Source organism: Calonectris borealis, chromosome 2 (genome assembly GCF_964195595.1).
Source record: "Calonectris borealis chromosome 2, bCalBor7.hap1.2, whole genome shotgun sequence".
NCBI classification, from domain to species: Eukaryota; Metazoa; Chordata; class Aves; order Procellariiformes; family Procellariidae; genus Calonectris; species Calonectris borealis.
The window spans coordinates 136,508,048-136,528,121 of record NC_134313.1 but is presented as its reverse complement, the minus strand read 5'-3'; the positions used below and the strand labels follow the sequence as shown (position 1 = coordinate 136,528,121).

The 20,074-nt window shown below is 39.7% G+C and overlaps 1 protein-coding gene across 1 annotated transcript in view; it reads left to right on the top strand.

Moving 5' to 3' along the window:
* ABCB5 (ATP binding cassette subfamily B member 5) overlaps positions 1-19,142 on the top strand; it is a 35,379-nt gene extending 16,237 nt beyond the window's left edge. The window contains exons 15-28 of the mRNA XM_075143610.1: positions 2,298-2,459; positions 2,953-3,192; positions 5,179-5,325; positions 5,736-5,840; positions 6,630-6,707; positions 7,836-7,919; positions 9,897-10,100; positions 10,954-11,054; positions 12,422-12,562; positions 13,054-13,210; positions 14,867-15,064; positions 15,974-16,180; positions 17,180-17,326; positions 17,862-19,142. Coding sequence (XP_074999711.1) covers positions 2,298-2,459; positions 2,953-3,192; positions 5,179-5,325; positions 5,736-5,840; positions 6,630-6,707; positions 7,836-7,919; positions 9,897-10,100; positions 10,954-11,054; positions 12,422-12,562; positions 13,054-13,210; positions 14,867-15,064; positions 15,974-16,180; positions 17,180-17,326; positions 17,862-18,059 — 2,169 coding nt within the window. The 3' untranslated portion in view covers positions 18,060-19,142. The remainder of the gene's footprint in view (positions 1-2,297; positions 2,460-2,952; positions 3,193-5,178; positions 5,326-5,735; positions 5,841-6,629; positions 6,708-7,835; positions 7,920-9,896; positions 10,101-10,953; positions 11,055-12,421; positions 12,563-13,053; positions 13,211-14,866; positions 15,065-15,973; positions 16,181-17,179; positions 17,327-17,861) is intronic.
* Positions 19,143-20,074: the final 932 nt, after the last annotated feature.

The window sequence follows — 20,074 nt, the reverse complement described above, 5'->3', positions numbered from 1 at the left end:
AAGGTATGAGGACTGAATGGACTCTTCCAGATAGATTAATAGAAATGTATAGTATAATATTCCTAGTATTCACTCTTCATTGAACAGTTGCTTCATCATTTTCAGAAAGCTCTTGGGATTTAGGCATTTTCTTTTTTTACAGACACTGAATGCAAATCACAGAACAGAAGCAGAGCCAGTTACAAATACCGAGTGTCTGCCCCCCCTTGTGTTTTTCATCAGCCCCACAACTCTAAGGTGGGCGCTACTGCGGAGCAGAGCTGTCAGAGCTTGTACCCGTGCCTCTGTCCCATCAGCTCGTGGCCCCTTCCTTGCAGCCCTCCTGTGTCAGCAGTTTCCACCAAGATGTAGTGAAGCCTAAAGACTTTGATTTAAAAAGAACTTCATGGCTGGGCTGGAATGTTTTTTCATTTATCTAATATTTACCTGATTTATCTATAGATAAATTTCATTTTTCTATATTTATCTAATATTTTAATGTATTTTTAAAAGCTGAAAAATCCTGCCTTTCATTTCAGTAGTTATGCACAGAAAGATATGAGTTACAAGTACGGCTCAAGCGAAATACAGAATTTACCACCTTCATTGCCATTCAGTTTAAATCTGAGGTAAAATGTAGCTGCTGGTTATATTCACATGACTATATTGATATTATTAGTATTGAGGTAACATGTGGATGCAAAAATAATATTAATCTAATCTAATTTGTATATAAATCATATTATTGCTGCAAAGTTAAGCACTAAAAGATTGCTGCTTCAGCCATAATTTAGCTTTCTTCTGCATGTTCTTTAATTCCATGATCAAATACTAACCATTTCCAGAAGCTTATTGCTTCATTTAGTGCATAACATAGAGGGAGATCACTCAATTAAGGGGACTGTTCTATATACTCTTCCTCATCCTTCAGCATGTTCCCAGAACACACCAAAATGAGCCCTGAATCATAACTTAGTCATCTTTTCACAGCTTTTTGATGTCCATCAATGTAGTCCCCAAATGGGATTTACAAATTTCTTCTCAGCATCCCTGAATGGAAAAAGTGGTGCTAATATCGTTCGTTATTTTTACAGCTGCGGAACAGAGATGTTAATCTCACAAATGCACACTGTTTCTGAGCAGTCATATGCAGATGCTTCTAGTCTACTGTTTTTCAGATAACTTTGCATCTTTTAAAGCTTTTTGCTTGTTCTGATCATAGCTCGCAGCTGCAGCGGTGAAGGCTCCGCACCTCTGCACGTTAGGGCACAGGCATGAAAACTGCACCAAGGAAGACCTCCTGTGACAGGCTTTGAGTGACTTGCATCAGATCCATGAGAACTTGATGGCAGCCATAGGGAAAGAATCCAAATCTCCATGGAAGCATTCACCTACTGAAATTGTCCTCATCTTGTCCATGCCCCTGTTCCTGTGCCCATATGATGTACAACTTCTGTAACTTCCAGCAGGCTCCTTGACGGCAGAACATATTTGTTGCATGAGGTCCCCTTGGATTTCTTCTCCTGCCGCCAAGCCACCATCTGCTCCAGGCATCAGCCAGGGGGCAAGCTGCTCTCTTCAGCAGCCGCAAGCTGGTGTGTGCTCATTTGCTGCATGAGGATTGTGCACACCGCTGGTCTGCACGTGGGAGCTGGAGAGGGATGGAGCATGTAACCTGCAGACTGAGGCTTCGGCGGCTCTCCCTGCCAAATCCCAGCGGGCCCCTGATTTGAGATGTAGCTTATTTCAAAAGATGGGGAGAGAGCTTTAGGGAGTGGCTAAAACACATTTCTGACCCCAGATGTGCTCTGCTCTTCTATGCTTTCCTGCTAAGTCTTGTCAGAAGTCATGCTAATGTTATACTTCCAAAAATATGCATGGACAGTATATAAAGAAAATATGCTTTCTTTATATACTAGCTATCCTAGCTGTATTTTGAGAAAGATCTGACTATTCTCACTGCATTTCCCTCCCATGCGTGCATACACATGGAAACACTTTATAGGCAACTTTAGCTCAAACAGTTCAAGTTTGGTAAAAAGTCAAATAACCTTAATTATAGCCTTTAATACCTGCACTGCCTGTCTAATAAGTTTAATGTGGTTTTATCTGCCTGAATTAGGCAAGTGAAAGTGTCCTTAGACTGTTAAACAAGAGACATGAAACCAGGAAAAAAAATCTTTGCTTTTAGAAGAAAGAATTCTTTTTAAAGTTTGGATTTATTTTATATTATAAATGCCTAAAATAGCTTTGTTTTATTTCCATGCTATTTTCTTGTACATTTTAATGTAAATTGCTTTTGTTGTTTTTTCTCTAAGGCTCGGACTGGACGTACCACCATTGTGATTGCTCACAGACTGTCTACCATCAGAACTGCTGACACTATTGTTGGATTTGAGAAAGGCGTCGTGGTTGAACAAGGAACACACAGTGAACTCATGTTGCAGAAAGGAGTCTACTATTCTCTTGTAATGCAGCAGGTAAGAGCAAATTTATTTATTTTCTTTCTCCATTTCGCAAAGTTGTGAAATGCTGGTATGTGGAGCCATTTTCTCTCTGTAGTTCCTGCATGTTGTCCAGCTGGCAGCTGCTCAGTCGCTCTAGTCTGGGCACGGACACAGGCTTGGAATTCTTGGGGGGTTTACCCATAAAGTGTTTCACATTTACACAATCCAATATGTCAAAACATAAGTGAGTTGAAGATACAGACTACGTAATTATGGCATAACCACAGAATTGTTAGATTCCAGGTGGATTTCATAGGCTGCTTAAAGAAAAAGAGAAAAGAGGGGAAAAAAAAATCAGGACCAAATAGTCTACTGCTCTGCCATTACAGACTGAAATATATGTAGCCTATAGGCAACAGTGATCACATGATTGAAACAGCACTACTCATGAGAAAAAAATTTTACTCTTCCTTCTCCCTGCTCAAAATGTCTTGTGATTGTATATGCTGAATTGAATTCTCACTAGGGTTGTAGCAATAATGTTCAAGATGATGGGGCATCAGAAGAAAGTGAAGACACAGGGGCTGAGGAATATGAGGAAAGCGACAGAAATGATCTTGTGGAGGAGCTGACTCTTCAAGATCATTTTGAAGAATCGGTGATCTCTGGGAGAGGCAGCATTCGAAGAAGAACCAGCAGATATAAGAGCAAGAGGTGCTCTTCTAAGAAAAAGTCCTCTGGAAAAAGGAAAAAAAAAGAGCTGGAGGTTGGTATTAAAACTTTAGTTTAGAATTTTAGTGATAACATGTAAGCATAAACACAAAGCACATAACTTTAATTACTTTTAGATAGCTGGCTGCCATGCAACCTTTACTCTGGTGCGATTACAGTCAGTACTCACCAGGCTGAGTATTTGTCTTAGGAATATGGGAACAATCGTGTACGTCTTACCAAAAACTTCATTTTAACACTATTGACTTAGTGTGGAGCTGGAAAATACTTGTGCTGTTGATTTGTTACGCTTCATCAAATTAAGTGTATTATTTCAGTGTTACTGATGTTTTCATTCCATCTAATTAAAATGAACTGTGAGATTTTATTTGCAGGATTCTTTACTTCCAGGTACTCACTGTTGCAAATACTGGTGGATAATGTAATCCCTGGGGTGTGCATACCAAGTTTTAAGGCACTTTGGAATATCATATTACCTTTATGTCAAACCAAAAAAAAAAATATCAAAACCCTAACATTTTGAAGTGTATTCTAAATAAAAGAACCATTATTCTCCCTCTTTCTCTTTCAGTCTTAGTACATGCTTTAAAACATCCAGTTCTGGAGGGTTTTGTTCAGATAAAACACTTTAGTTGATAAAAGTCATATAGGAAGTTCAGGTTTTAAAAACTGAACTTTGTTTTGTCAAAGTTGAGTAAAACTTGCTCATGGCAATCAATAGGAGCAGAATGCTAGTGGACTCTGGATCAGACTTTGGGTGGGCAGCTCAATAGAAATTTGCTTTTCTTTTTTCCTATTTTGTACTGCTTGAACTACAGCATTTTTTTGCAAGAAATGTATTGGAAGAGTTGTTTACTGTTTTTTGGGTTTGGGTTGGTTTCCCCCCCCCCCCTTGACTTCAGGACCCTTGAAGTGAAGAAATAAAATGTAAATTCTGAAGTAAAACCATGGATCCTTTTAAATCTATGGAAGTTAAGATCTCATCTGTAATACAGCATCTGATTATTTAAAATACTTATGGAAACCTTAGTGTAATTTGTATCTATCGATATTCCTTCTCAGTAAAATATAACTTCCAACTAATACATATTTCAAATAGTACGAAGGAGCTGGATCCATTCCTATTATCACAAAAAAGTTATGCAACTTCAAAAGATACTTTTGTCTGTGTATTAATATTGCTTAAGACCTCAGAGTAAGTAGTGGGTGTTCATGCTCAAGACTTCAGTATTCATCACATTCACAAAAAATTAAGAAATCAAGCATCTGCATCCAGCAGTTGTAATTATTTCAGGAAGCTTGGTCTGCTTTTATGGTTGAGGCTTAGCCATCCTCATTCAGCATCCGAAATATGGGATAAAATAACCAAGAAGCAAGAGCAACTTACTCGTAATCCTGCCTAATATTTTGTCTCATTTCCAATGTTTTCATTTTTTGCTTTTCCAGAACTCCCCCTGTGGAGGCATAGACACTTGAATAAATTAGTAAAGCAGAACAGGGCATTTTTTGTATTTTCAAAGGACATGCAGGCTAACTGACTGTTACATATGCCTCTTTCATGCTTTTGGTAATGATGCATAGGCTATAGTTTGCAAAAGAGAAAGATGACCTCTCTACTCAATGGTATTACTGCCAGCCCACTAGCATTTAGCTGAACCGGAGGGATCTTTTCTGTGCTCTGAACAGTGAGACTTTTAGTTCTTTATAAAGATTCAAGTGTTAAAGTTGCCATTCATGGTGACCAGTCCAATCTGACTTTCAATGAACTGTCCTGGCCTTTCTCCCCTCATGACTTAGCCTTTTGTTAAATTTTTGCCTCCAAACTTTTACAGTGCAGTTGAAGTTCTAGGATATGAAACAGCAAAGCTGCAGATCTCCAGCATGTTTGCTCACTCCAAGTGCACAGAGAGGGCTTTCAGTAGTTTACCAAGACAGCTCACTACTCAAAGCCTAATGAACACCCATTGTCTGGGGAATTTCATGTTTCCAAGGAAAACTTGCAGCCTTCCCCTTCCTGTAGGAAGAAAATCTCCCTGCTGTGCCTTATTCAAGAATCCTGGCTCTGAACAAACCTGAGTGGCTGTACGTACTGCTGGGAGTGATTGCTGCTGCCATCTCAGGTGGGGTCCATCCTGCATTCGCTGTTATATTTGGAAAAATCATTGGGGTAAGTTTTTTTGCAAATAGATGTTGCAGTCCTGAGCCTCCCTTACGCTCAGCCAGTTCTCCCTATGTAAGACTCTGGGTGGGATCCACTTGTGGTTCCAGTGAAAAATGCATAAATGTTGGTGAAGTGACCCTGAAGAGGCAGAGCCCGGTGCAACTGCATCTGACTAGCAGAGGAAAGGAGGACCAATAGTTGGAGCTGGGGGAACAAATTAGCAAGATGTGGGTTAAATGGAAAGCTGGATTGTCTTCTGGCCCTCAACAGAAAGTTGACTGCAGACTGATTTCAGGATCCAGGATACTTGCTAAGAGAAATTGAAGTAGACAAGTTTCTTGAGATGGAGGCTGGTTTATGTAACTGGCACTCATTGTCTACGTACTCATTTTTGTGTTTTTTTTTTTCTTGCATAGGCTTTTCAAGAAACAAATCCAGAAAAGAGGAATAAAAACACTTTGGTGCTTTCTTTAATGTTTCTTTTGCTTGGAGTGATTAGCTTAGCAGCATACATAATCCAAGTAAGTGTCAATACACTGAAATGTTAGAAGTTCTTAACTCCCCAGCAGGACTGCAGGTATAACTCATATCAATGCAGTCTGATAAACAAAACACCAATCAGAGCTTACAAAAACATACAGAAGTGCCAGGGTTCTTCCTGAGATGTGTGGGTTTATTGATGTGTTTACTTAAAGACATATGTCCATGTTTGCTGTTGGTTTAAATAAGCCACTGAAGGCAATGTGGATTCAGCATGATTGAAATCAAAGTTGAGGGTCTGACCTTAAAAGTCAAAGTTAAGATTGACATTTCTCACTGACAGTCTATAGGCTCTTGCCAAAGTAAGCATAAAATGGACTCTTTCCATAGCAGATGGTCTTTTTTCATACCATCAAACAAACTCTATAATTTGCTGTCTTCTTATGACTGCTCCACAGCTTGCAGGAAACAGTTACTGCACATTGATGTTCATATCATAAAATCCATTGGTACGACTGCTGTGAGTGAATGTCTCTGGTAGCAGTGAGAGTAGGGAGGCCAACGACTAGATGGGCTGATTTATCTTCTAATGCTGCCGAGGCATATGAATAAGGCATTACAACGAAGCTACTGCCTTCTTTGCCGTGTTGCTTCCTTTCTGTGAAAAAATAGAGTTTCAGGTTCCGGGAATGTGAATGGCACTTTTCCCAAGACTTACATGTGCACAAGGGGTTGTAGGAGACTTTTTGGTGTCATTGCTTTTGTTGTGCGGCTTTATAAACAGAGGTAAAGCAACAGATGAGAAAATGTGACTCTCTTTCCTCCTCCAGGGATTCATGTTTGGGAAGTCTGGGGAAATACTAACAATGAGACTGCGCTCTTTGTCCTTCAGAGCATTACTTCAGCAGGTATGAATTATGCAGCTAGGGTATCATGGGAGCCAGATGGCTTTTGCAGACTCTTACAAGGTACTCGTTGGGTTTCAATTGTGTGGTCTGAAGAAAGGAAAACAAAAACATGTCTCTTCTACCACTAGCTTAGGAAAAAGTACAACTTTTTCTGAAAATCTCCTGTCCCATGTGCAGTTTGGCTCGGTTCTGCTGCTGCAAATAGTCTAATTTTGAAGGAGTGTCATTGCAAACGTGCACACTTCTGACATGCTAATATGCACACACTTTGCAGCTGTCTGTGTGTGCAAGGATGATTAAAAAAGATTAATCTCCCCTTGCTTGGGTGGTCATGATGCAAGTATGTAATAAATAGACTTAAGTCTAATCTGTTTAGTTATTTAGATTTAAATCTACATACTGCAATCCATAGCAAGTAGACAATCTGATAATTTTTACTGCAAAAAATTCACATTGCCTTATTGCATCAAGAATTACCCATGAGAAGAATAAAGTTACTTATATTAAGCCCTTCGTATTAATTTGTGCAATTTCATGTTACTTGCATAGGAGTTTTGAGAATGCTTAACTTGGCACCCCACACACCCACTGGGGACAAGAACATGTGTGTTCATAGAAACATCTGAAAGCGACTAGGAAAGGGAAAATTAGAGATTAAAAAAAACCTGCCATAGCCTTTGGAAGTAAAAGCGCCTTGTTTCCTTTCTGTATGTACAAATATAGATGAGCAATCGCTCTTCTATAGTTAATGGAATAGGTAACTTGTAAGAAGAGAATAGTAAATCTCTTCAGGCCCAAGGAAGGACGGAGTAAAAAGGGTTTATAGTAAAATTTCTAAATAAGCGCATTCAGCAGAACATTACAGCTAATAACATTTTGATTGTAAACAATTAGATGTTCACAACAGAATGATACTTTTTAAGCTTTTTCTTTTAGTTTACTTGGAAGATGCTGACTACAGAGGAAGAATATTGCAGTTAACCGTCATGACTTGTACTTCCATTTCCCCGTATGCTACATGAGCTGGAAATGTTTGTTCATTTTATAAGTAATCCTGATAAATCTGAAATGTGATAAGAACACATAACTTTTTGAAATAAAAATTAGTAACAGTGTCTTTTCTTGCAGGAGGTTGGATGGTATGATGATCAGAAAAATGCTGTTGGTGTTCTGCTAACTCGGCTTGCCACAGATGCTTCCCAAGTCAAAGGGGTATGCCGATTCTTTTTTACGAGCTTTTTAAATTTTTTTTTCCTTACAAATATTAATTGTGTTTGGCAAGGGACACTGAGATTATTTCAGAACACAAGGTAGTAAATCTACCCCACAGATTGGCAGATGCATTTACATAGCATGCTCTTGATACCTTGGAAATGGCTTCCCAGCTGATAATTTATGAGAACTATGAAAAATCCAGCAGATGTTCACGTACCTTTCATTTCCCTCCCTGCAAGTCTTTAAGCTAAATATATAATAACTGTAGACCATTTCATCACACGAAGTGAAATTTGTATGTGCTGGGGACCAGAATCAGCGGACCCCAGGTTTTTACACCCTATGATGGGTGTCAGCTGAGTACTATGAAGAAGTTGTATCTGCAGATGATACAAACCTTTGCTAACCTTAATGAAGAGAATTCTTCTTCCCATTCCCACCAAATGTGCTTGACACCCAATCAGGCCAAACAGCAAGAAATGGCCTGGCATTAATAAAGAAGACCAGGGAGGGCGATGGCCAAGGGAAGGAATGACTCAAGGTGCTGCTATGGGAGAAGTGGCCACTGGACACTGGCAGGAGAATATGGCAAATTCTGCACAATTCCTCCTACTGCTCACCTCATCAGCAGTCCCTGATGATCTGCCAAATGTCTCTCTGTTTCTTCCCTTCTCCCTGAAGAAAAAAAAAAAAAAAAAAGAAAATCACTGCAGGACTTGTAGGGGGAAAGTTTTCTATTTTGTTTTAAGATATCTTTGTGTCCTTCAAATTTGTACATCAAAAACCCTTTAATCCCTATGTTTTTCAGTCTCGGTAGACTTTTGTTTCTCTCTCTTGTCCTCTTTCCTTATGGGCTAGTAGTTAGAAAACAGTCTTTGACAAAACTTAGTCATTTTCATTTTTTAAAGTTCCAGTTTGTTTCAGTGGCATTGAACTATATCACCCTGTCAGGGCAGTAGAAAGGAGGGGTGCACTGGGTCCCCTAACTACAAAAGCCAACTAAGGGCATGAATTGCTCTCTAAAGCTATTGTGTTCTCTGGAGCGCTACAGAGTGTCAGTAAGTACGTACCGTGCCTCATGCTGCGCTGGCTGAAGTTTCCAAATCCATCTTTATATGCAGCCCCTAGAACATATGGCAACAATTCACCTTGGCATTGGTTTAATTATTACTATTTTAAATTTTATTGAACAAGAAAAGTCTTTTCAGGGCAGGAAAGTCTTTGGCAAAAGAGAGAAGAATTTTGCTTCCCGCCCAAGGATTTTTGTTTTTTCCATCAAGCCAAATTTTGGAAGATGAACTATTTCCACAGGGCTGTTTTCAGACCTTTTTTCTGCAGATCAGAGCCCACCCGGATGCTGGATGCTAATCATCTCTCATTTTAAAAGTTCTTGATGAAAAGGTTACACAGGCTGGGAGGAGACAGGAGTTCTTCAGTATGAGTTCATCTTTCCCACTCATTATCCCTGCTGAGATAAAGCATTTCTGCAGGATGGCCAAATTCAGATTTTTTTTTTTTTTTTTTTTCCTGAGAACCCAACCCCAGGTGCAGCAGTGTGAGAACCCGAGGATGAGTAGTTTCCACCACCATTAGTGGGATGGGTCAATGGATGACTGTTGCTAGAAAGAAGCCCCTCTTGCCTAATGTTGGGCACCCAACAGCCAACCTGCCCTACCCTGACAGTGGCCTGTCTTCTGTGCCTCAGGCAGTACAAGAAGTCCCAGATATATATTTCATTAAACAACTGCCATGACCAACTGTTTAGACGCCTTTAACCTCACTTGAAGGCCTGAATGCTGGCGGGTAAGAGGAACATCTAGGAACAGTTACATAAGTAGGTGCATAATGTCCATGCACAGTTTCATTTTCCATCTGAACCACTGGCCTTGGCCGAATAGCAATTTCAAGTGGTGATATAAGTAACAAAAAGAAAATCTAATGACGTATATGTGGGGGTTTCTGGGGTTTTCTTAGGCAACTGGAAGCCGACTTGGTCTGATGACTATGACTGTCTTTACCCTTCTGACTGCCATCGTTATTGCTTTTGTATACGGTTGGCAGTTAACTTTGCTTATCCTGGCCTGCATTCCTTTCGTTATTGCTACAAATGCTGCGAGAGTTAGCTCTGTGTCTGGTCATGCCGCAAAAGATCAAAAAGCTTTGGAAGAGGCTGGAAGAGTAAGTTCTCCAATTTTAACTACAGGGTCATGGTGTGAGATCACTTTTAAGGACAACACTGTAGCTATATTACAGCTGACTCAATTATCCAAGATAAATGAAGGGGGGAGAGGGAGAGGAGAGGACAGGATAGGGTGTGGGGGATGAAGAGAATGTTTATATATCCCCGAGAAAAGCAAAACATAGATAACACAAAACATCTGTAAATTAGGCTATAAAAATGCATTTGAGAGCCTCCATTTCTGGGCAGGGACAGCTGTAACAGCAGCGGCCCTGGCGCTGGTGCACCTTGTGCCTAGGGCGAGCGGCGTAGCTCCGCACTGCTCTGTGCTGTGGGCAGAAGCATTGCAGCGCTGAGCCACCGAGCCCTGACATTGCTACTTTTTTATTCCATCATAAAATGCAAATCATTAATGTGCTCAAGGGTTTCAGGGTACTGCCGTCATTCACCTGATAGTGCTCTTCCAGGAGACAGAAGTAGGCCATGCAAAAGTGCAAGCTGGATCCAGATGACTGGGGTTTGTTCCTCCTTTATGAAATAGGGTTTAAGTCATTGGGATCGCAACCTACGGGTTAGGGCAGGGGCTGCTGACGTTTCCTGCGTGCTGGCCCAAGGTTCTGAACTCAAATACGTTGTTGGCTTCAGCCCCACCTTGTCTTGTGACCGTGGGCTGAATAATCTCATTGCTCTGGGCTTCACTTCACCTGGTAATAGACCTCGATCTCTTCTCTTAAGCAAACACTTTCTGATCTAAAATAATAAATGCTAGAGAAGAGATTGAGTGTTTCAGAGATATGTTGTAGATTGTGGTTGTAAGGGATTACCTCTTATTTGTTTTATCTCCCAATTTAGATTTCAACAGAATCGGTTGAAAACATAAGAACTGTAGCTTCACTGACCAGGGAAGAAGCATTTTATGAAAGATACGTTACAAGTTTGAATGGTCCATATAGGTGGGATTTTTTTCTTTAATAAGTCTTTCTTTGTACATTTTAGTCTTTCAGACTTATTGTAAATACATTTCTTGCAAACTATCCAATACCCAAAAGATTGGGAAGGATATCAATAGCAGTTCACATAGTTTTGAAATTTGTTCACTCGGTATATTTTAATATACATTCCTAAATGCAGAGTGAAAAAACATTTGCAGGATTTGCCTTTTCATTATGCAGACACTTTATAAACTGCATTCTCTGCATACGTGTTACAGAATATTGTGTTTTCTTGTGTATGCCTAGAATATAGGACATATGTTCGTTCCATTTCAGTGTATTGGATTGACACTAGTTAACTCAGGAACTGACAGTTAACTCCCATACCACACCCTTTATAAGATAAATCAGTTTTATTTCCCTCATATGACTTCAAAACCTTGAAATGAACTTCATATGTTTCCCTTGTTTGACCCGCTACATCCCACTGACTTGTCTCCACTGAAACGCATTCGAATCATCAGGATGCCAGATTTTTCTAGCTCCATTTTTATTGAAACAAAATAGCCCCAAATCTAATTTGCTTCTTTCCTCCTTCAAGGTAACTAATGTAAAAGAAGGAATTGAAAATGATGCATTGTATAATCTGTCCTCAGCCAAAACAATGTTAAAATTCAGTGTCTGGTGAACTGATAATACCCCAGATATGGGCAGGATTCTTGCCTGGACTGTCAAAGGTCTCTGGTTTACAGCTTAGGCTAGAAAGGAGATTTTCATGCTCAGAGAGCATCCTAAACCATGAGGGCAGAGAGTCCTCCAGACTCTGATTCAGTGTGCATTCAATTAGCTACACAAAATGAAACTTCTCCAGAAGGACGGATTGAGAAATAGAGGCTTAGTCTGAATCCCTGCGGGGATACCCAGCAATATGTCCCTGCTCCGAACTGGGATGAGAAGTCTCTGCTTGGATGGGAAGACCCAGCGAAGCCTGCAGGCAGCTCTTAGGCTGGGCTGGAGCCTGCTTGTTTTCTTAATAAAATGGGTCATATGTGGTAGTTATTAATTTTTTTTTTTTTTAACTGCTCTGGTGACCTGCCCTGCTATAGAAAAGCAAAGGAAGAGATTCAAGACAGCATAAGTGAGGATGAAGGATCTCCTTGCTGTAACTTTCTGTCCTAAGAGCAGTCCCATGCCACGATGCAGGGTGCTTTTAGGGTCTGGCAGGGCTTGTTTGTTGAGCGTACATGTGTTCTGGGCTGAGTTGTTGTGTTTTCAGAGGGTGAGCTGTGTTGCTTGAAAGCTTTAACCGAGAAATCTGGCCATTCCCCGGACAGTGTCTGCTGTTTCTGTTTTACAAGTTATTTACTGAAGGTCTCTTCTTTTATCAGAGATTCTCTGACAAAAGCCCCTTTCTATGGATTTACCTACGGAGTAGCTCAGTGTGCAAACTACTTTATCAATGCTGCAGTCTTCAGATTTGGGGCATGGCTCATTGCCCACAGTTTGAGCAACTTTGAAAATGTATTTATGTGAGTATACTTTATAAAATGTAAAAAAAAAAAAAAAAAGGATACACATGATAGCAATTTCAATGCATGCAAATTATTTCATCAAATTACAGAGGCAATGGGGCATAGAGATTCAGGAATTCAGTCTGGTTGGGAGTGCAGTTTGGGCAGAAGGGCTGCTTTGGGGAAAGATGCATATACAGGCAGTGAAGAAGCAAGCGTGTGGCCATGCTCAAGCACACCTACTGTGGAGAAGGCTTTGCTGTCTGACGTTCCTTTCAGGCAGAGGGTATTACATAGAGAAATGATGTGACACCATTGTTCATCTTTAAAGTAGTTATAGGAACAAATAGAACTTCCTACTACTGGATGACATTTTGGGGGGTGAGGAGCTCCAGAAAAGTCATAACCTAAAGATGCTAAAAAACTTTATTCTGAAGGTTTGTTTTACACATGTGGAAAACAACGCATTGTTCTACCTAAATGAATGATGCTTTGTCTTTTCTTTTCAGAGTCTTCTCTTCCGTCATATTTGCAGCTATGAATGTCGGTCAGTCTGCTTCCCTGGCACCAGATTATGGCAAAGCTAGAATGTCAGCCCAAAGAATCTTTCAACTTTTGGACAGAAAACCTCTAATTGACAGTTACAGTGAAGAAGGTGAAAAATTGGTAAGAGGTGGGGGGTTTTTTGTTGTTGTTTGGTTTTGTTTGGGTTGTTTGGTTTGGGGTTTTTTTTTTTTTCAGAAAACTGTTGAAACAAACTAAATTAGTAATGTTTTATTGTCTGCAACTGTACTCATAGCTTCATTTTTTTTAGAGTGTCACAAAAGACAGATATTATATAAAATAGTGACTCGTTAATTTTTTTTTAATGGACCATATTATTTCTGTTTCTCAGTCAGAAGTATATAGCCTTAAATGTAGTTTTGCTCTGAATGAGCTAAAAAAAATACTTTTCATTCTACTGACCCACATCTTAAATGGTTTCAGGAAAACACTGACAACGTCAGTTCCACTAACAGTTGCATCGTCTTTGTAAGGGTTTACAGGAGAAATAAAATACAAATGCATTTTTCTACTCTCTTTGAGATAAGAGACTAGTTCCTTAAGAGACAAAACGGTTTTGTCAAAAGCCATCCTCTTACAACTGTGGAAACTCTTACAAGTAAAAATGTGCTTTTGTGAAGTCAAAACTAACTTAATGAATAATCTGTTTTGCTCTAAAGTTGGGGGGAGGGGGACACAACAAGGAAAAAAAAACAACAGGAAAAAAAAAAAAGAACACTCAAAAAATCCCCTAAAAAATCACCTCTAAACCAAAATTGTCATTAAGGAAACTGACCTCAGCACTTGTCCAATTTCTGCATTAAATGCTTTCAGTTTATGTGATCTGGAAGGATTACATTTGCACATCCATCTAAGTTTAAAATTAACTTCCTGTGTAGATTTTAGATGGTAGCCCCTACTCAGGAAGCCATAAGCCAGTTTCTATAACTTTAAGTTTATACACAGGATTTTCAGCCTTTAAAGTTATAAGCACACTTACATATCTTCTTGAGCCAGGGCACAGACGCTGAAAGATTTGGCAGAAGTCTCTGGTAAAATAAAACTTAAATGAAAATATTCCTAGTACAGACTGGACTCGAATACCAGTGATGCCTGTGACTTCATCAAAGAAAAGCTTTGAGCCCGTTAAATTAGATCATCAGCTGCTGTGAGAACACTGTACTAGCGGTGCTGCTAGTATGTACCTAGGGCTGGCTCCCACCCCAAATGATAGGAGAGGCAATAGTCTTAATGTGTGCTTAGACATCGGCCTGGCTACAGTGGCTAATTAACAACTATCATTGCTTTTAAAACATAGCTTGTCCTACATGCCTGTGAATTACCTACCAAGGAATTTAGCTCTGCTATCTTAATGGCTGATCTTGACCTTGTATTACAGTTGTTCAAACTGTGCTATCTGCAGCGTGAGGTCAGGAAAGCAAATTCTATAGATTATATCAAGAGTAGAAGTGCCTCAATTACATGTGTCAGAAATGAAAAATATTAATGTTGTTTATTTGTCTAAAGATATTCTTTTCAAAGCTGAAGTGAAAAATAGATACAAGAGATGCAGAAGACTGTTTCTCCAGAAGGATTTAGCGACTTACATCTGCGGATAATCCCATAAACAATGATACTACACTGATCCAATATCCAAAATTGAAAAGAAGAACTTCCTTTTCAGTTCTCTCACTTAAATAACCAAGTCTTACAAGCGTTATTTTAACTAAAGCTAATAAATGCTAATGTGAGAATGTAAACTCTCTATTACTTTTTCAGAGCAATTTTGAAGGCACCATTGAATTCAGAAACGTCCATTTTGTATATCCAACAAGGCCAGAATTTCAAGTTTTGCAAGGACTCAACGTGAAGGTTAACAAAGGACAGACTCTGGCATTAGTAGGAAGCAGTGGCTGTGGCAAAAGCACATCTATTCAGCTCCTGGAGAGATTTTATGACCCTGTGGAAGGACAAGTGGTAAAAATAGACTTGTTTGGCTATTAATAACAATTAAATCTACAGAACTCTTTATCTTCCAAGGTTTCAGAGGCTTTAAACGATCCTAGCAATATCTCTGGAGAGATGCCTTTTTAAGAGGTGTGGATTACTGAGGTTGTGTCTCCAGTGGAGCTGTAGACAACCTCAAGACCCCTGTCATTACCTGCCCTGTGCATTAGACACACATGCCAGCATTGGCACCTATGTTGGCACGGTGCGGCGGCTCAGGGCGCTGACCTCACCGGGGAAGAGAATGACGGGGTCAGACTGCGTTGCCTCCCCAAAGCTGCTCACAGCCTGGTCACACAGGGGCATAACGTTCATCTCGCTTGCTTGTCAGTGTATAAGTCATCTCATTAATATGAATTCACACATCAGAGGCATAGATACATGCTTCAGATAAAACGAATGTAATCCCACAGGAATGCTACTGCGTCACCGTCGGAAGGTTGCAATGGGCTTTTTGACGCAGTCCCCATTAATGGGTATAGAAAGTCCAAGGAAACGTCCTTGGAGGCTTTAGGGTTGAGTTAAAGGCCTGCAGCTGAGAGTATTTCTTAGGGGTAGGCTTTCCTGTGAGGTTCCTGGTGCTTCTTGTGGTCAGTAGGGCTGGAAGGACTGCAGGAACAGCCTGTGATCTGCACTCTGTGTTTCTGTCTGCTGGGAAATGGAAGCAAAAACACACACAAAATTAAAAACTAATGAAAGGAAATATTTCTTCTATACTGCTGGTTCTTTTCCATTTTGCATGCAAAATTTACTTGATTTCAGCTGGGAATCTAACACGTAACAGGCTTCCTCTTACAATTCGTGTTTCCTGTTTACAGTGTGTATCTGTGGATGAGCTCTGTAGTCAACTTGGCATCATTTTTCTGTTGCTTTTTCTAGTTAGCAGATGGATTTGATACCAAATCTTTGCATTTACAATGGCTGAGGTCCAGACTGGGCCTGGTGTCACAGGAGCCCATTTTGTTTGACTGCAGCATTGCTGAAAATATTCGATACGGAGACAACAGTAGGGTGGTTAGTCAGGAGGAAATTGAAGAAGCAGCTAAAGCAGCAAATATTCATACCTTCATTGAAAAACTGCCAGAGGTAAGTGATCTTCTTTTCATGGTGAGATTAGATTTTTGGAGTGACATGGAGAAATCTAGGCAATGCTCACTTACGTCAATCAAATTAAAAATAAATATTTTTGTTTCCCTTAATAAAAAAAAATGTAGAATTTATGTTTTAAAATGTCAGTGTGTTTCAAGCTTAAAATCCTTGTTAGTTTGTTCAAAAAAAGCCAGTATTCCAATGAATATACTGGTAGACAAAGAAGAATATGAGGAAAAAAATAAGAGGACACTGTACAAGCAGGTCCTCATAATTTTTTTTATATTTTTTCCTTTGACAGCTGAAACTTCTCAAGTTATTCTGAGAAAGATGTTGGGTTGGGTTTTTTTTCTAAAATAATTCAGTAAAACTAAATGCTCTATTTCTAATTGGATGAGCCATACATAGGGAGTGTTTCTTAAGAAATACATAGGGACAATAAATCAAAAGTGAATGGCATGGCATTTGACCTTCATGCCTGCCAAGAATTTGGTTCTAACAAGAAAAAATGCTTTGATAGTTTGTTTTCACTGTAGTTCTGTGTAACTTAAAATGATATAATGATGCTGAAAAACATTTCATCTTCATTGCTACTAATGACATTTGGGATTCTTTATTCACAAGTAATGCAGGATCAATTCTTCATGTATATGTCAGTAAACATTAAATCTCTAGTTACTCTTGTGATCATACCCTCATGGCCAGATGTTTGTGGACACCTTACCGCTGTATCACTGGTGGTACTGTTCAAGACCTATTCCAGTCTTTGGGGAAGTAAATTTTCAGACCAGGTATAAATATGTGTGGCTGCATATATAGCTGTTTATTCTAGAGGTGTTTATAAAACCTTAGCTTTCTTAAAAACACTTGCACTATTCTTTTCTTTCAAGATGGAAATACCTAATCATTTTTATAGCCATGCATAAAACTTTACTTTTCTAATCTTCCTTCTCTAAGAGTATTCACAGGCCTTCTTTTTTAATTTTAAACATCCAGAAATATAATACCCGGGTGGGTGAGAAAGGAACACAACTTTCTGGAGGTCAAAAACAAAGAATAGCAATTGCTCGTGCTCTGGTTCGTAATCCTGCCATTCTGCTTCTGGATGAAGCTACCTCTGCTCTTGACATAGAAAATGAAAAGGTGGGTAACGGGTATTACATGAAATATATGTGTTTATGTACATGGCTAGTTGCTTTCTGTAGAATAAAATCAATGCAAACATGCTGCAAATGCTCAGCTGTGAAACAACAGGGCAGATGTATCACGATAGCTTTTCCAGCTGCGAGCTGTGAATTGAATGACACTAGGAAGCTGTGCATATCTACTAAATAAACAGGTAGAAAACCCCAAAACTTTAAGTAGAAAACACCATGGGGAGCTGATACTCTTCAGCTACCTTCCTATTAGCTGTATTTGATGGTAAATACTGAATTTGAGTTCTGACCCAAACTGACTGCACAAGAACCCACTTCTCAATGTCTCATGCTCATTTGATTAGTCTCACTGACTTCAGTGAGAAATCATGTTGAGTAAAGGTGGCTGGTGTATGCACTGACTTGTATATCTATGGGAAATGTATTCAGGCGATAACAAAGAGTAAGAAATCAAATGTGGTTCCTATGACAAGTGAAGGCCTTTCAGGTGCTAACAGCATTTTCACTATATCTGTGTGCAGATCGTCCAGAAAGCTCTTGATAACGCCCGGCAAGGTCGAACCTGCATCGTCATTGCTCACCGCCTGACGACCATACAGACTGCAGACATCATTGCAGTGATCCAGAATGGCAGGGTCGTTGAGCAGGGCACGCACAGCCAGTTACTGGCAAAGGAAGGACACTACTATGCCCTCGTAAATGCACAAGTCTCTAATTAGTACTGTTTGCAGATTCCTTTTTTTTTTTTTTTCCTTTTCTGGGAAAACACGAAAACTTACAGAGAATTAAGGTTGGCTGTGTGTATGCTGATGGAGCAGGGACCGTGTGTCTGGTTGTGGTACCCATTGTAGTCCTTGCCCCACACATCCGTGGGGGTGAGCCGTGCATGCCCCGGGTTGGGTCATGGAAGGTGCACGGGGGAGTCGCAGGGGCTGAATCTGCTGGGGATTACATGATCTGGAGGGAGCCAGACCTGGAGTAGTCTCATCCACACCACAGCTTAGGTGGGGCACCCTGCTCTTGCTGTACCCCCAAATCCTGGCCCACACCAGGTGCCATAGACCAAGGCGGTACCAGAGTATGACAGTGGTTAAGCATCATGGATAGGCAGTGAACTGGTGCTTGTGCTTGCCCCTTGGGTTTCTTGACCAGCCAGATGCAGCCATAAAGTCGTCTTAATTAGATAAAGATGACTGTCAATTCTCACTGCTGAGATTCCAAAGAAAGGCATTTGTATTAAATTTAGAGAGAAGGGGTTGGATGTCTGGTTTTGTTGGTTTCTTTTCCCACGTTATGCCACACTTCTAATATTACTGTGCTTCACCCATTTCTTGGAGATTCAATATTCTATTTCAGACAATAATTGTAATAGTTACAAGCCTTCCATATAGAGATAAATTGACATAAAAGATACCATTGTTTTCTTTAGTATTTTTCAATTGCTGACCTAACAGAGTTTAATCACTCTTTGCATCCATCAGGGTCATTTCAAAAGTCTTCCAGGGGAGCAAGCATGGCTCCTTTTGGAGTGGACTCATGTCAGCCATGTAAACAGATTTTCTTTAAAAAAAAAAAAAAAGTGGTTTTCAATGTGGGATCCTTTCTTTTGAATAGATGTGGTGCTTAGGGATGATCTAGTGGTGGACTTGATGTTCTTGAGGGTCTTTTCCAACCTAAATGATTCTATGATTTTATGAATAATTTTGAAGGTTGTTTTAAGTGTTGGCAAAACTCGTTTACACATGTGCTTTAATAATTTGTTATTCCTCTGATATATTCCTCAGGGTGCTGCAATACATCTTTCAACAGTTGAAGAATATGTACTGTGTAGTCAGAGTGACTCAGCAGCCATTTTTTTTGGCTGGTTAAACCCAGTTGCAGCATTTTAATTTTCCAAGGCTTTGCACGTGGCTTTGGGTTAGGATTTATGGCCTGGAGCAATTTCCAGATAACTCTGCTCCATTGTAGCAGACAAAACTTACAGTAATGACTATCATCTCCTTTGCCCTTCAATTGTTTTCCGGCATTGGGATCCATGAGAGGAATAAAACACACAAAAGAAAACAAATTCGGGTCACAGCTTTGCCAAAATAAATACAGGCGCTCTCCCTCACACGGTTTTTCTCAGGGCCTGTTACAAGAGGAGTTAGCACTCATTCAGGCACCCCTCTTGTGTGACCTCTTCACTTCCTCGTGATAGGCAGATACTACAGGAGCTGTTGCTCTCCTTACATTCCCAATTATCCAATGTGGGCTCCAGTTAATTCCCTTTATCCCTGTTTTGTTTCTGCACTGAAGTTAAAATTACAAGCAGTAGAGATTGATTCTCAGTTTTGAAAATAAAATATCTTCCTCCTTAATCCAGAAATCTTTTGGGGAAGGAAAGAGTGATTTTTGTACTTTTGGGTTAGATGTATTTGTGGTTTTCATTACAATTGTAATAATTTATATATATTATTATAATAATTATTTACAATAATAGTTTATGTATAATGATATTTTTGTAATATTACAAATATTACAATTCATTACACTCTATTACTGTAACAAGTAAGATGAAGTAAAAATGGGAAATTAAGCTAAGGCTTTGTAACATAATGAATCATCTAACATCTGGGCTAGTTAATGGACCATCTTTGTGGAAAATACTGCATTCACATCCATGCAGATAATGGAGAAGAATCCAAAATGTGCTTCCTTCCCACCAACTTGGAATTATTTAGCAGCACAGCAG